General features: G+C 48.9%; 1 protein-coding gene across 3 annotated transcripts in view; it reads left to right on the plus strand.

The window, feature by feature from the left end:
* The window catches only part of ATG2B (autophagy related 2B), a 72,532-nt gene that overhangs the window by 38,390 nt on the left and 18,225 nt on the right, over positions 1-15,917 (plus strand). For 2 of the 3 annotated variants that reach the window (XR_005064318.1, XM_037031208.1), the window contains exons 24-36: positions 208-314; positions 450-542; positions 1,098-1,168; positions 1,778-1,854; positions 2,115-2,285; positions 4,081-4,222; positions 6,017-6,219; positions 7,245-7,471; positions 8,441-8,549; positions 9,353-9,547; positions 10,160-10,261; positions 15,052-15,130; positions 15,441-15,648. Coding sequence is in view for 2 of the 3 variants with exons in the window: in XM_037031208.1 (XP_036887103.1) it covers positions 208-314; positions 450-542; positions 1,098-1,168; positions 1,778-1,854; positions 2,115-2,285; positions 4,081-4,222; positions 6,017-6,219; positions 7,245-7,471; positions 8,441-8,549; positions 9,353-9,547; positions 10,160-10,261; positions 15,052-15,130; positions 15,441-15,648 (1,784 nt within the window). In the remaining variant the exon portion in view is untranslated. The remainder of the gene's footprint in view (positions 1-207; positions 315-449; positions 543-1,097; positions 1,169-1,777; positions 1,855-2,114; positions 2,286-4,080; positions 4,223-6,016; positions 6,220-7,244; positions 7,472-8,440; positions 8,550-9,352; positions 9,548-10,159; positions 10,262-15,051; positions 15,131-15,440; positions 15,649-15,917) is intronic. The other variant, XM_037031209.1, reaches the window with a different exon arrangement.

Below are 15,917 nucleotides of genomic sequence, written 5' to 3' on the forward strand. Positions count from 1 at the left end.
TTCCTGCATCAGTGTGGTTGTTGGGGGGGGACTGTTTATTTCACATCCTAGTTTTGTAAATACTTGTGGAAATGAATTTCTTCAAAATAATTATTTTTTCCTTTCAGCATTATGATTTGAGCTATTTTGTTTTACATTGATATTAATGGTATCATATCAAAACTTTTTTTTCTTCTAAAGCAGGGCATTTTATATTTTTGATTATAGATTTTATACTTCTTGAATATTGCTGATGAACCTGTTCTAGGATATAACCCTCCGACTTCATTTACAACTTTCCACGTTCATCTCTGGAGCTGCGCGCTTGATTATAGGTCAGTCTACAAATGGCACAAAATAAAATTGTATTATTTAAAATATGTGTAAAGAGAATGTATAGTTCATTCGAGGCAGGATTCAGAGTGCTCTTCGAAAAGGACCAATGTTCTGATGCTTCCTTGCGGTGTCAGGCCTCTCTACCTGCCGATCCGGTCTCTCCTCACCGTGGAAACGTTCAGCATTTCGAGCAGTGTTGCCCTGGACAAGTCATCTTCCACTCTCAGGTACCCGAGGCAGGCGCGCCGGGCACTGACGCAGCTGTCCGAGACATCCTGCCGTCTTGTCTGGGCCCTGCCGTGAAATTCTCAACCGGTGTTCACATCAGTGCGCTTTTACTGATGGCTGTGAGCCCTTCTTTCGGTTTTTAGTTTTTCTTTCAAAGATAGTTCGACGCATCTGTTCATTACTGCATTTCATTTGGGGGGAGGAACTAATTCTTGAGGTTGTTTGTTTATTTAAGAAAAATATATAAACTTCCCATAACACCTGGTAACTTTATTTTCATAATTAAATCCTTCTGAATTGGGGCACCTATCGAAAAGATGCTGAAAATGTAGCAGTAATTGGAGCAGATGATTCAGTCTCATTCTTTACACCACTGAAATATTCCTGGAACTTATCAGCAATGAGTTTTAAAGAAATGCTGTATGACATTTGTAAGTTAGGAGCTGCATGTGGTTGATAATGTCAGAAAGAATGATACAGCTAAGTGTACAGTGGTCAAGGGGCGTATATTTGAGGTCGGTTGTTTAGACGTTTCATCTTTTGTTCCCCCTCAGAATCATCTTGGACGAGGCCGCGTTGCACCTGTCTGACAAGTGTAACACTGTCACTGTTAATCTGAATAGAGGTGAGAGTTAAAGACATGTCATTGGGCATAGATGAATGCTTTTTAATTGTTTTTGTGTGAGTATTGGAAAGCATTTAACTCTGGAATAATGCCAGTGAATTAAGGATTTTGATAAATATTAGTTTGAAGTTGTAATGACCTTAAGTGCATCAAATAATATGCATTGTACTTAATATAAGACACATTTTGTTTCTAACAAAATAAAATTTTTGTAGGGTTTTTGTAGGAGGAAAACATATTTATGTTGCACTTACAAATATTTGTAGCACTGCCTGCCACGAAGTGTAAAGAGATTACAGGTTTTTTTAAAAAAGACTTTATTTATATTTAGACAGAGGGGAGGGAGGGAGAAAGAGGGAGAGAAACACTGATGCTATAGAGATACATCAGTCAGTTGCCTCTTGCCCCTGCCACTGGGGACTTAGCGCACAACCCAGGCACATGCCCTGACTGGGAATCGAACTGGCAACCCTTTGGTTCGCAGGCTGGCACTCAATCCACTGAACCACACCAGCCAGGGCAAAGAGACACTAGTTTTATTAAGTGTTGGGTAGGCATTTTTGGAAAGCTCTACTCAGACATTCTTTTGATTACTTTTTAAAATTTTAGACTATGTCCGGGTGATGGACATGGGGCTTTTGGAATTAACCATAACTGCAGTGAAGTCTGATTGTGACGGAGAGCAGGTACGTTATTAAACTAAATGGAAATTTTTGTTTTAATTTTTATTGGAGAGACTAAAAATGTATTGACTTTACAACGATTTTTCCACTTACCTAACCTTGTTCAAAAGTGGATATTTTAAAATTAAGGTTGAGTTATGAACACGCATTTCCTATGAGAGAGTAGTCACAGGACACCGTGTTTAATGTAAATGCATGAAAAGAGGAAGCTGTTGTCTCCTGCCTGGAAAACACTGTGCCCTGTGTTCCCATGTTGTGTGCAGACGGACTCGCGCTTCGAGCTGCACTGCTCCAGCGACGTGGTCCACATCAGAACCTGCTCCGACTCCTGCGCTGCGCTGATGAACCTCATTCAGTACGTGGCCAGCTACGGGGACCTGCACGCGGCTCACAAGGTGGAGGTGAAGCCGGGAGCCCCGCAGAGAAAGCCCACGGTACGGTCGGCAGCACCGGTACGGTCGGCAGCACCGGTATGGTCGGCAGCACCATTCGCTCATTGGCACCACCCACCCCTGCCCCAGTCCAGTCGAGTGAGGGTCCTGCCCACGTCAGCAAGGTCTCCAGACAGTGGTAAGGTGGAGAAGAAACAGAAATGTCGCCTGTCTGCGCCTTACCTTCGGGCTGGTGGGGCCCGGAAAGGTGATTCCATGGGCCTGTGTGGAAAACCATTCTGCTGTTTGATATTCTTCACCTTAACCAACATAATAGTTGTTTTTAGACATAAATTATTCTCATCTGTCCTGAGGAAAGAAAGGAAACATTTGTCGTGTAAGAGCTTGTTATATGCAAGTTGTATCTAAAACCCTGTGAGAAAACAGATGGCAGGAGTTACTATTATTACCAGAAGACCCACTCGTGTACTTGCACTTTCCGTTTTTGTTATCCATGGTACTATCCAGTTCTGAGTTACTTTCTGTGATTTCCTTTAGCCCAGTGCGGTGCACAGGTTCACAGGGATTGTCTGTTTGCAGGTGAATAAGCTAAAACCTGAGAATTTAGTGATTTTCCACAATTAGTAGCAGAAATGGCAACAAAACTGAGATGTTTTGATTCCTGATTCAGTGGTTTCTTATGCCCCCAAGCACCACCTCCCTGCCCTCTCTCATGTCCAGATCAAACCACGTCCAGTTTGCTTTTAGCATTTTATCATCTCTGAGCGAGTTTTCATTCTCCTTCAGGCCTCTTCTGTGATCAGCCCCGTCGGGCCCGGCTGGGGGTGGGGCGCCCCCACGTGGGCCTGACTGGCTTCACAGTGTCGTTGAGGGCCATCTGACCCTCGGTGGGAGCCATGCGTCTGCTTCTGGGCTTACTGCTGCTCTGCTCTCGCTGACGGTGGGGCATGTGACACGGCTTCTCTGCTGCCTGTTCCCTTTGTGGGAGTATTCTCCAGTTCATTGAAAGTTGTTTTGAATTATCCTTTTCACATGGGATCTTTCCATTTTATTGCATTTTATTATTTTCATTTTGCTTATTTTTTACTTTTTTATTGAATTCATTGGGGTGACATTGGTTAATAAAATTATATAGGTTTCAGGTGTACAATTAATACATCACCTGTATGTTGTGTTGTGTGTTCACCACCCAAGGGCAGGTCTCCTTCCACCACCCTTTACCCCTGTCTGCCCTCTTCTCCCTCCCCGACCCCCTTTCTCTCTGGTCACGGAGATCTTTCCATCTAAGGGTCATGCGCACATTTAAAAAATATGCTGTGGATTTAATGAATGCACAGTTCACTGACCGAAAGGGTTAAGCATCAGGGCTGGAACTGAACCCCATGAAATACCACGTGGTAGATTTTCCCTCCTTTTGTGCCCACTGTCCTGAGGTGTCTGTTCATCTGAAGCGATGAGGCCGTGAGCTCCAGTGACTTGGTCTTGAAGGCCTGGAGGTCCTTGTTTGAGTACTTCCTGCAGTTTGAGCAGGTCGGACTTCATGGGGCCTTTCTCCCACCTTCTCCCTCTCCCGATGCGTTGCCTCTTCAAGACCCCGGTTCCCTGGGCTGGTTTTGAGGTGATGGCATGATCTTTATGAGCTGATAGTTGTGAGGGTGCAGATGGTACTAAAACTCACAGTGCAAATGTCACAGCTACTAGGCAGAAGATAGAAAATGAGTGTGCGCCCATGTCTGGTGCCTTTGTGAAGCGGAGTGTGTCTCGGGACGACATCGCATGGGCTGGTTGGCTTCTTAGGGCAGTTGCGGTCCTTTTTCATTAGTCTCTCTGGCTGCAGGTAGACCCCGGTGGCCCGCCGCCCTCCCGCGGCCCGGTGCTCCCTGAAGCGGACCAGCAGATGCTGCGAGACTTGATGAGCGATGCGATGGAGGAGGCTGATGCGCACCAGGCCAGCCACACCGCGAAGCCACAGCCCAACGGTAAGGCTGCGGACTCTCTCTGGGGCACTGCGGGTGCGGCCCAGGCGCCCATGACTCCTGTTCTTCCACACTCTCCAGTACGTGGCTTGCTAGAGAAGAAATAAGCCTGGGTTTTGGCAGGGACTCACTGGTCAATCAGCTTGTGTTTACTGAGTGTCCAGTAGGTAAATGACACCGACCGGGGTGTTTCGGGCTTGCAGAGTAAGTGGAAGAAAAACCTGTGTTTTCTGGTAGCTCATCGGTGAGTGAAACAAGCTGGCACTAGCCTGACCTAGGAAGATTCAGAAGTGATAAAGTGGAAGGCACTTCAGGATGTCACACACTGGAAGTGCTGTCGGGAGGGGTTGGAACCAGTGCTTTGGACTCTAGTGACAGTGTGAGGAGTTGGCTTTTAAAAAGTAGGCAGGACTACCCTGATGGGTGTGGCTCAGTTGGTTGAGTGTTGTCCCACAAAGTGAACGGTTGCTGGTTCGATTCCCGGTCAGGGCACATTGCCTGGGTTGCAGGCTGGTTCCTGGTTGGGGTGTGTGCAAGAGGCCACCCGTCAGTGTTTCTCTCACATATCCAGGTTTCTCTCCCTTTCCTTCTCCCTCCTTTTCCCTCTACAAATAAATAAAATCTTAAGAAAAAACTGGATAGGGCTTAGGTATGTAGAGGGGAGAGGAAAGTTATCTTGGCAAGGCCATTGACATCAAGAGGCAGGGACAAAGGTACGTGGGAGCCCCGATCACCCAGCAGACCAGGCTGCACCTTCTTACAGAAAAGAACTAGACAGTACAGTTGGGAGAAACCAGGTGGGAAGCATCTAAATATAGTATGTATCCGAAAAATATTTTTCTATAATTGGATGAATTTAGCTATATCTGTATGCTGTGAACTCTTAATTATTAAAATTATTTTGCAGTGTTATAAGACTTTAGCCGTAAATGTTACTTTCATTCTAAATGAGAACCAAGGAAGCCAATGGGGACCTTCAGGTTCCTGTGTACCGTGTCACCTGTCATGAACATTAGCAGCTAACTAACCTACTTCTGCGGGGGGGATAGTTGATGACTGCTTACTGAGCTTCTTCGTACAGGATTCTGTATTAGGCCCTGGGCGCTTGCAAGGATAAGTAAATTCAGGGTACTGCCATGGAGGATCCCGTGAGCCTCTTAAGGCTAAATGTCACTTTTGTTCTCAATCCCTGGTAAGTGTTTGGTCTGATGACTGAATAGAGAAGGACTTGGTGGGTGTACTATGAAGTACATAGCATATAAATGCACATTTACATAGAGATTTTGGTGCAAATGACCTCTTTGGTGAACTTCATGTTGAAAGAGCTCCCTGAGAACGGGCCCCAGGTGGCCTGGAGTCGTGCGGAGATCCGTTGAGCAGCTGTCGCCCCTGCATATGCAGAGAGTCCCTGTGGTTTTAGGTGAGGCGCTGCTGGGCACCACTGGTTTTCCCTGCCCTTGCCATATGGTCCAGGAGGTTTCTTCCAGAGCGGTGCCCACAGGCCAGAACTGTCAACAAACAAACCCAGTGCACACGGGCCAGCTGCTGTCAAAGTCCCGAGCTTCTCTAATGCCAGTTAGCTAAGAGGAGACCGTCTTTTACCCTTTTTGTAGAGAACTTCAAACTCCTTTTTAGCCTTTTCATTTGTAGGTAGAGGATAACTGAGAGGAAAAAAAGGGGTTTTGCAGGTGGAAGCACTCAACGCACTGTGGCTCTGGCACACGGCGACGTGCGTCCTTGGTGTTTTTGCTGGTGTCTCCAAGTGTGCAGAAGCTGAGCACTGTGCCTTCTTCCCAGGCGTTCTGGATGAGAAGTCGCACACTCAGGAGCCGTGCTGTTCGGACCTCTTCCTGTTCCCCGACGAGAGTGGGAACGTGTCCCAGGAGCCCGGCCCTACGTACGCCTCCTTTACCCACCACTTGATCAGTGACGCCATGACAGGTGTGCCCGCTGAAAGTGATGACTTCTGCATTCTTTTTGCACCGAGAGCAACCATTCAGGTAACACACCGGTGACGTCACTGAGGCCTCAGGATAGCATCACAGATTGAGTCGACCAGAGGCCTAAAAAGTCCTTTAGATTTTGACTCTTCACAGTTCAGAAATACTTTGTGATTCACTGTTGATGCTTTGTAAGCATTTGTTATGCGTTCCTGTTGCTAGGCAGATCTCTCAGACTCAGAGAAGAATGCTCTGTGCTTGTAGAAGCTCCTCCGTGGGTGGTTGAGCTGTGAGAGTCATGGGCAGTGAGATAGCTCTGGGGGGCAGGGAGCTTCATGGCGGGGAGTTTCATGGCAGGAAGGGGCGCTGCCTGGATTTGCTGGTCCCAGGATGGGGAAGCTCAGGCGTAGCTTGTGAGAAGGCTGAGGACTGATTGATTCACTCAGTCTCCACTTTAGAGTTGAGTTCACGTTTAAAAGTGTGGTCTGCTTGTGGGATGCATCACTAACCAAGGGGTTCAGCATCGGTGCTAGCACCGAACCGCATTCAAAGCGAAACTCCATTTAGTGGGCATGTGTTTGAAACTGGCCAGTGGTAACTTAGTAGGTGAGTGCATTTCTGTGACTAAGCTCTGGGGAAGAAAGAGCTTAGGTGTTGAAAGAAGAAAGGCTGCCAAATTTAGGACAAACTCATTGTCAGGAACACAGTAGTTTGGTCAGGATGTTGAAGTGTGGCAGATTGGGGATGCGGGGTTGACTTTGAATTAAAGAACTGTGCACAGACACACACGCATACACACACTTCAACAAACACCAAATGTGCCTTTTTATTGTTAGTCGTATAGTAAAAGTCAAACTGCAGATTAGAGAAAATCCACCTAGAGTAACTCGCATGGAGCAGGGAGTCTCCTGTGTGGTTGATAATACAGACTATCTTCTGTGATTGTAAATGTCAGTACTCACTTTCCCGTTTCACACGTTGAAACCACTAGAAAGGATGCAGAATCGAGAAGTCTCGGTGAGGCCGCAGCACGAGTGGTTTTCCCTGAGATAAGACAGCGTGTGTAACCCGTTCCTTTCTTTTAGGAGAAGGAAGAGGAGCCCGTGGTGAAAATAATGGTGGATGACACGATTGTGATCAGAGAGAACCACTTCAGCCTGCCCGCCAAGAAGACGGACAGGAGCAGGGCCCCGCTGCACTTCCCCCCGCCCGTGGTTCGCTACGTCGTTAAAGAAGTCTCTCTTGTTTGGCATCTTTATGGGGGGAAGGACTTTGGAACTGCCCCTCCTACTTCTCCAGCTAAAAGTTACATGTAAGTTAAATTAATTTCTACGCAAGTTTATCTGGCAGGGCAGCGTATTCTTTTTGTAGAAAAATATGTAGCACTTCTCATTTTAATAATCATTTAAAAAGTAGTGTTAAAAAGCTGTAATTTAAGGGTAACCCTTTAAATGGTAGTGTTAGAGTTTCTACTGCGTAGACTTGTCTGCAGTGTTTGCGTTTTTACTAAAAACTGGTGACTTAAGTGACCTCCATTCTGCTAACGTTTCGGGTTCCTGTGTGCGCCAGAGTGTGTAAGGGCACAGTCCCTACAGCGGGTGTGCTCAGACACTGCCCTGGGCTCGAAAGGGAGAGGTGGGCGTGTGCAGGTGAGGGCGGGACAGGTGTGTGTCGGAGGCAGGGACCGTGGCCGCCCCGGAATCTCCGGTGTCCCGATGCCGGGCCTGTGCTGCCGGGGTCCTTGGCGCACGGGGGTGGCACCCAGTGGAGGTAGAGGAGAACTGAGCAGCAAACTGGGGAGAAGGCTGGCATTCTCCCTGGGGGGATGGGCTGCGGAAAAGGCTTCACGAGGTGGTGACCTTTGGCACAACGGTGTAGTGGCTTTTTCTATTGAAAAGTAATTTTTTGAACACTGAGTGTTGACTGTAATTTTTTTGTGTACTCACTGGGATTTCTGGTACTTGCCCTCTGACTGTAAGGGGTTTCTGAAGTGACAAGGAACAGTCTCCTGTCCAAATTCGTCCTGAGACACGAACCCCCACATCGAAGTGGGGCTTTCCTTTGGTGTAGCAAGCCGAGGACGGCCTTGGTGAGGTCCGTGATGCGAGTCATGCTCTCGGTGTCTCCCAGTATAAAAGCTGCAGTTCCGCTGTGTAGTCATTCAGTCTGTGCGATCGGGCAGCTCTGCGATCTTGCTCTTTTCTCCTCTTGCTGTTTTTCCTGAGGTTGGTCATGGCCTCTCTGAACACTCCCTTAACCAGAGGTATTGTTTCCATTCTAGCAGTCCCCACAGCTCCCCCTCGCACACACCCACGAGACAGGGGCGCAATACGGTGTGTGGGGGAAAAGGAAGAAACCACGACTTTCTGATGGAAATACAGTTAAGCAAGGTAAGATGATGGCATTCGGAAAGGAAAACCCCCTGGAAGAGGAGCCTCTGTGAGGGCTCATCAATCAAGTGAGCCGCCCTGCCCCCCACAGGCAGGCACCAGAGCCCCCTGAGGGCTTGTCCCAGTGCGGTTCCTGGGCCCCGGAGTTTCTGATTTGGTAGGTTGGAGGCAGGGCCCACGGACAGGCATTTTTAACGCCTTCTCGGGCGAGTCTGACACTGCTTCTCTCAGGGCAGCACTTGGGGACCGCTGCCTGGGGCACCTTCCTGGGAGAGCCTGCTGTTGGGCAGTGGCCTGGCAGGTCCTTTGTGAGCGGCTCGGGACCAGCAGGGCTGGGCCCCCAGTGACGTCCTGTGCATTTAGTTCTGCCACCTGTCTGGGACGGTCTGAGGGTCCTCTCTTAGGTGCTTAATGTGGAACTACTCCAGTGAGGTCGGCTCCGTCTGTTTAAGGGTGTCCTCGCTTTGGAGCCTGAACCCGACTTTCATTGATTCATTTTCAGCAGTTTCATAGGCGTGCAAGGTGATCGTTTTATGTCTCATTCCGTTGGAGGGCTTTGCTTGAGAAGAGTAGAGATTTTACCAAGGTCAGATAAGAAATGTCAGCCAAGCTGATCCTGGAGTAGGGGGTGCGCACAGATCCATAAGGAAGAGAACAGACGAAGGATCGTAACGTTCTCCGAAGGAAGGTTGGAAAGCTGAGAACGCAGAGACTGCGATGAGTGATGCTTGGCCTTGCAGAGAGAAAAACCCCATTGAATTAAGATGTCGAGACGGCCCCGTGCCCCTCCCCTGTCTCCGCAGGTGAAGTTCCAGCACGAGGTCTACCCGCCCTGCGGGCCGGAGGGCGGCTCCAGCCTGCCGGAGCACCCGGTCTCCCGCCAGGTGTTCGTCGTGCAGGACCTGGAGATCCGGGACCGCCTGGCCGCCTCGCAGATGAATAAGTTCCTGTACCTGTACTGCAGTAAGGAGATGCCTCGGAAAGCTCACTCCAATATGGTGAGGTTGTGTTTTTCATTACGCAAGTTTTAGAAAGGGTTTTGTTATATCTGACTGCACAAGATTTAGATTGGGGAGAATTACTGGATCATTTTTCTCAATTTAATATGAAATCCCCTTTTAAATAGGCTGCTTAAAGTTTTATGGCTTAAAATTTACCTTGCTTGTCACTTCTAGGGTTAAAATTGCCAGTATAATGCTGAGGAAGACGTGAACTCCGTAGAGATGTGCACCAAACATTTAGTGTTGCTGGAAGGGTTCAGATCGCTGATACTTCAGCTCTTAAGGATAGGTGTGACCAGCCCAGGCCCGCTGTGTCTGCAGCACGGGTCTGCGGGTCAGCTTCAGGGGCCCCCCAGGCCCCGTAGAGCCCGCCCCTGCCTTACCCCCCTTCCCCCCCCCCCCCCCCCAAGAGAGTCCGTAGCTTTCTGCAGGTTCTCGAGGGAGTGTGTGACCCAAAAAACTTGCATGTAGGTTTTTAAGGAAGGAGGGTAAACCAGTCCACTTTTTGTTCTAACATAGACAATAGAAATGTAACATTTGTCTCTCTTTTTAAAATGAGAACAGACTCATCATCAGGGAAAAAACGTCCTTCCCTGTTTTATCTCACAGCTGACGGTGAAGGCGCTGCACGTGCGCCCGGAGTCGGGCCGGTCGCCGCAGGAGTGCTGCCTGAGGGTGTCACTCATGCCGCTGCGCCTCAACATCGACCAGGTTCGTGGGGCCGGCGCCCTTCCGGGGACTAGCAGGAGCACCAGACCCACGTTCCGGATGGCGGGCTTCATTCAGTAGCGTTAAATGCTTACTTAACTTTCATGAAAGTTCCTGTTAGCACCGCCTGCTGCTGGTGGAGAGCAGGGTTAGTTCTCAGGGCTCCTGGAAACCGGAACTTTAGGCGGGCAGACGTTCTTCGATGTGCCGTCTCCCATTGGTTGTCTGCGTGGTGCAGCACTGGGACCTGCCCCTCGTCCTGACTCCCGCGTCCCTGCCTCTAGTGTAGATGTGCAGGTGTGTCCAGAGTCTTAATGGAGTCCTGCTGCGTGATCGACACGTTTAAAGGATTGTGTCTCACTCACCGCACTTGCAAGACAATTCCTTCTGCCCTGGGGAGAATGACAGATTAGTACATTGGCACCCAAACAGGTCACAGACAGCAGGGTTATGGGAAGACCTGAAGGAATCCACTTGCCCGTATGCCAGCATCGCATCCAGTTATTCTGGGCTTTGCTTTGAGCCAGATTGCTGTGCAAAGCCATCTTCTGCAAACTGGATTCAAGATATGTGGTGTGGTGGTGCTGTGTGGTGGTGCGGTACCGTGTGGTGGTGTGTGTGGTGGTGCGGTGCGGTGTGGAATGGTGCAGTGCGGTGGTGAGGTGGTGTGGTGTGGTGGGGTGTGGTGGTGAAGAGTTGGCTTGGAGTCGGACCTGNAATCCACTTGCCCGTATGCCAGCATCGCATCCAGTTATTCTGGGCTTTGCTTTGAGCCAGATTGCTGTGCAAAGCCATCTTCTGTAAACTGGATTTAAGATATGTGGTGTGGTGGTGCGGTGTGGTGGTGCGGTATGGTGTGGTGGTGCGGTACCGTGTGGTGGTGCGGTACCGTGTGGTGGTGTGTGTGGTGGTGCGGTGCGGTGTGGAATGGTGCAGTGCGGTGGTGAGGTGGTGTGGTGTGGTGGGGTGTGGTGGTGAAGAGTTGGCTTGGAGTCGGACCTGGGTGTAAATCCGAATTTTCTTTTACTAGGTGGCAGTTTTGGGGTAAGTTACTTAACTTCTCCAGCCTCAGTTTCTTCAAAGGTAAAATTGAAGAGATAGCAACACGTGTAGTGTCATTTTTTTTAGAGAATTACATGAGACTGTGTATGAAAATGTTAGGCTTGGTGCCCGGCACAGAATGTTACAGGTCAGCGATGTCCGGGCGGAAGTGCAGCTGGAGAGCGCAAGTGGGGCTTTAGAAACTCTGTTTCCGGAGCGACGCCCCTCCGCCCAGCTGGCGGGGTGCGGGCGCGCGTCGGGGTTGTAGTGGGGTCGGTGTGGGGTGGTGGTGGTGTTCACTGAATGTTGACCGGATGATGCTGATTCGCTGTGTGTTTCAGGAATAAGCTTAAACGACACAAACACACAGGCACGGCTCAGAGAACATGTGCCCTGCAGCAGGGAAGTTGCGCGCAGCCTGACAGTCGCGGCCCGTGCGCTGCGTCCGACTCACCGAGGAGCACTTTAGACCTGTGTCTCCTCGCTGTGCGGACGGGGTCTCCCGATGCCCGCAGCTCAGTTTCTCCGTACACGGGCCCGGCAGGGACAGGATGCAGCATTGATGGGACAGCCCGTCTGTGGGGGTCACACTTGAGCCTGAAGTGGAGCAGGGGACACCTTCGCGGCGTGACTTTACCAGACTCCGGGAGCCCAATCTTCTTTAATGGACTTTTTTCTTTGACAGTGAGCTTAATGTCTTCTTTAGAACTGTACGGGATTATGACTTTAAAATGGGGGAATATTAATCTCAGAGAAAACAGTCAGGGAAGTAAAGGGAATGACTAAACTGAGGAGGAGTGATCCCAAGACGCACCGCCTGGCCATGAAGCCACAGGCAGGTGAGCCCGGGAGGCAGGTCCCCGAGGACGGCGGAGCCTCTCCGGTCTGCCCCCTCTGAGATGGATCGGCCCGCCGGGTGTTGAGACAGCAAACAATCGTCTGAACAGAAAGGCAGATACTTGTGCTCTCCCTTTTCTGTTTTGAAAACGAGTTGGTTGATGAATAATAATGCATGGAACAGTATTTTTCTTACCAAGTGCATCTCTACTTTATTCATCTTCACTGGCTCATGGGCAGTACGTATGAAAGCAACACATTGTTCCCTCATGTTTTTAAAAAGCTGCATTGCTGTCGAATTTCAGTGCAATTGCTTCCAAAGCTCAGCGTGCCCCAAGGGTAGGCAGGAGACAGGCCAAGGGAGTGACCTCCTAAGTAGAAGAGGAAGGTCGTAGAACCAGGCAGTTTGAGATTCAAAATAGGAAGGGGGCAGACCTCCAGACTCTCCTAGGCTAGTGTTTACTTTAGGATGGCACTGCCTGGAAGTCCGTGTAGGGAGGATACGCTAACTAAGTCCACATCCTTTGCTGAATGCCAGGCTCATCCCAGGTCTGTACAGGGATGCTGGACTTACAAAGATTAATGAACACCCTCAAAGATCTCCGTGTAGTGTGGGGACACCAACATAAAGCCTGCCTTACCACCTGTGGGGAGTGCGGGGGATGAAGATGGGCTTCGGATGAGAGGCCCCACAGAAGAGGGCTCCCAAGGGGTTTGAAAGAGTGAGGGGTGATCAGGAAAGGCTTTCTGGAGGAGGTGACTCTGAAGTGTGTCTTAATGAAGGCCCTGGATTTAGCCTTGCTGAGATTTTTGTGGGAGTGGGAGGGCCTGATTCAGGTGATCCGATGAGATGCGAGGCCATTTGGGCAAGAAAGTAGATGCCTGCTCAGCTGAGGCTGGAAATGGTGAGTTCGCGGCAGGGCCAGGGTGCACACTGGTGGGTGTTCAGCATCCTTACTTAACTGTCAGAGTACGACACTGAAAGTCATTGTGTTAGCACTGTCATATCGCACTTAATGTCCCCTGTCATAGGAATTTAGAGCTAAAAATAACTATTTTATAGTCCAAGGTCTGGCATAAACAATAAACCAGATTTTTAAGTTCCGCCACTCCAAAGCAACCACCCACCTCAGTTCCGCTGCCATAGATGAGCAGTCACCATCTGCCACGTCACGTGGGTGGAGCTGTAACTGGCCCCTCACCTGTGTGTCCGTAGGGGCCGTCTGCGCTGCCGCCAAGCGGTGTTTGTTGCGTGGGTTTGCCACGCTTGTTTATTCTCTCACTGGTTTACACTCAGGTCGCTTTCTTGTTTTTGGCTTTTATGAATAAAGCTGTTGGGAATTTGTGTACACATCTTTTTATGAACGCATGGTTTCATTTCTGTTTTTTTAAAATTTAGCTGTTGTTCAAGTACAGTTTTCTGTCTTTTATTCCCATCCCAACTGGTTTCGTTTTTATTGGTCATGGGGTAGATGCGTGCAGAACTATCATGAGGCCAGTTTTCCGAGGCGGCCGCACCAGTGCATGCCCCTGCCGGCGGCATGGGGGCTGCAGGCTGCATGCTCTGGCCGGACTTGGTGGTTGTCTTTCCGGTTCTAGCTGCTGCACCTGGTGTGCGTGCGGCTTTAATTCAGAGTTCCCTGGTGACTAGGGTGCTGGCCGTCTTTTCATGTGCTTATTTGCCATCTGTTCATCTTTTGTGAGGTGTCTCTGTGTCGATGGTTTTCAATTTAGGAAATTTCTCTTAGGACTCGTAAAGAGTTTAGCACAAATACCAGAATCTAAAACTTTGAGGACATTTTGAAAAGCTGATGATTAGTATCCCCTTGTCTGTCGTTTTGTGCATTTATAGTGAAAATGGGTAAACCGCTGTCTCTTTAGTCTTCCTTTTTTAAGAAAGCACATTTATACCTGGAATTTTCTGTGTTTTTTGAAGGCAATTATAGTAAAAAGCATAGCATTAAAATACCACCATCTAGTGGCCAAAGAATAACATTTTATATATTATTAACTGTTAGCATCTATTATTTGAGAGATATATACATACGTGTATATATAGCAACATATAATGAATGCATGCAATATAAATATATAAATATACGTGGGTGGAGCATAATGAGTAACTCGTGAACCCATCCCCTACTTACAGAAGCAGAGTGTTCCCAATCCTGTTGAAACTGCCTGCTCCTTCTTCAGTCCCATCTGCCATGTTACCCAGAAAAACACCTTTCTGACCTTTAGTACTTATACTTCTGTAAATATGATCAGGCGTCGGGCAGATTCTTTGGAATTGCCAGTCAGATGTTTGAGTGAGGAGGGCGACGGAGCTGCTGAGTGGGTTAGTGCGGCTCGTGCGTACAGGGTCAAGATGGAGCTGTGCATTTTTGTTTGTGATCCTGTAATTTCAGAAGAGACCAAACTGAGTGGGTGATTTTACTTATTTTAAATTTTCATTTTGAATGTCATGCCCAGTGAATAGTGTATTGAGGCAGTATAACGTAGTGGTAAAAGCAGAAATCAGAGAGCTGTGAAGGCACCTGTAAGCACCCAGGACGTGCCAGCTGTCACTCGGCAATGCCACCACGAGCGATGGGAGTGAGAGCTGACACAGTGGCTCAGTGGCCAGGAGGGTGCTGCGTGTCTAGGAAAATGGAAACCTGCTTTGATTGAGAACTGCTCTGTGTGTCGATTTTCATGTCCATAAGGTCGTTTCTCGGAGGAGGTGTGTGTGAATGTGTGTGTGAGACAGAGCGAGCGAGCGGGAACAACGCCTGACCTCTACTAAGGACTCCGTCAGTTAGAGCCATCTCTGAATAATTAGTGAAAATGCGGCACTTTCAGATGCTTTGTTCCAAAGATTGGCAGACAGGTGTACCTTACCCCCCTTTTACTTACGATTGCGTCTCTCACTTTAGGACGCCTTGTTCTTCCTGAAGGATTTCTTCACAAGTCTGTCTTCAGAAGTAGAGCTGCTGATGGCCCCCGATCCAGAAGGTACTGAGTGTGCAGTTGGAACAGTCCGCAACAACTGTGCGGATTTCGTTATTGGGCCTTTTGAAGAATGTACTTATGTAGTCTTCATTTGCATTTATACAGATGTGTTCCATGTTTACTTTTGTTAAATTATGCAAATGTAGTTCATGTAAAAGTAATCATTTAAAAGGTGAAAGTCAGTTTTCTCTGTAGCACTTGACTGTGTTTATTAAATGAAATGTAGCAAAGCAAATTAATTACATCTGGACTGACTCTCCTGGCGGCTGGAAGGAAGCAAATGAGTTCTCACATGTGCACGTTGTGTTTTCAGTTAAGAAGTCTCCCGGATCTGATGTCACCTGCAGTGTGCCGAGGCGCTTAAGTGCCTCAAAGGAGCCAAGTCTGGTCCTGTCTTTCCCTGGTCCAAAGCAGCCTGCCCGGAGCGAGGGCGCCGGCCCCGAGGAAGCGGTGAACGGGGAGGGAGACAAGGACTTCGCTGCCGAAGAACTGTTGTTTAGTGACCAGCCTGTGTTTTTTAGGTGAATCCTTTCATTTTGATCACATGAAGTTCTTTCTGAGTTTTGAAGATGGTTCTTTAACGCGTTCATGTATGGTGGTCGTGAGGTCCCATCAGCTTCTCTCTGCACTGCCAACCATCAGCGGGGGGCAGCGTTTATTTATCTCCATGTGCACCTACCTGCTTTCCCTCCCATTTTACAGGCAGGAGCCCAGGCTGGGGGCTCACCTCTGCTGATTCTGTAGCAGCAGTTTCCGTCTCCCTCCGGCTGTCCCTCTCCTCCCGGTTGCT

Source organism: Sturnira hondurensis, unplaced genomic scaffold (genome assembly GCF_014824575.4).
Source record: "Sturnira hondurensis isolate 20B ecotype Veracruz unplaced genomic scaffold, ASM1482457v3 Scaffold0021143, whole genome shotgun sequence".
Classification (NCBI taxonomy): domain Eukaryota; kingdom Metazoa; phylum Chordata; class Mammalia; order Chiroptera; family Phyllostomidae; genus Sturnira; species Sturnira hondurensis.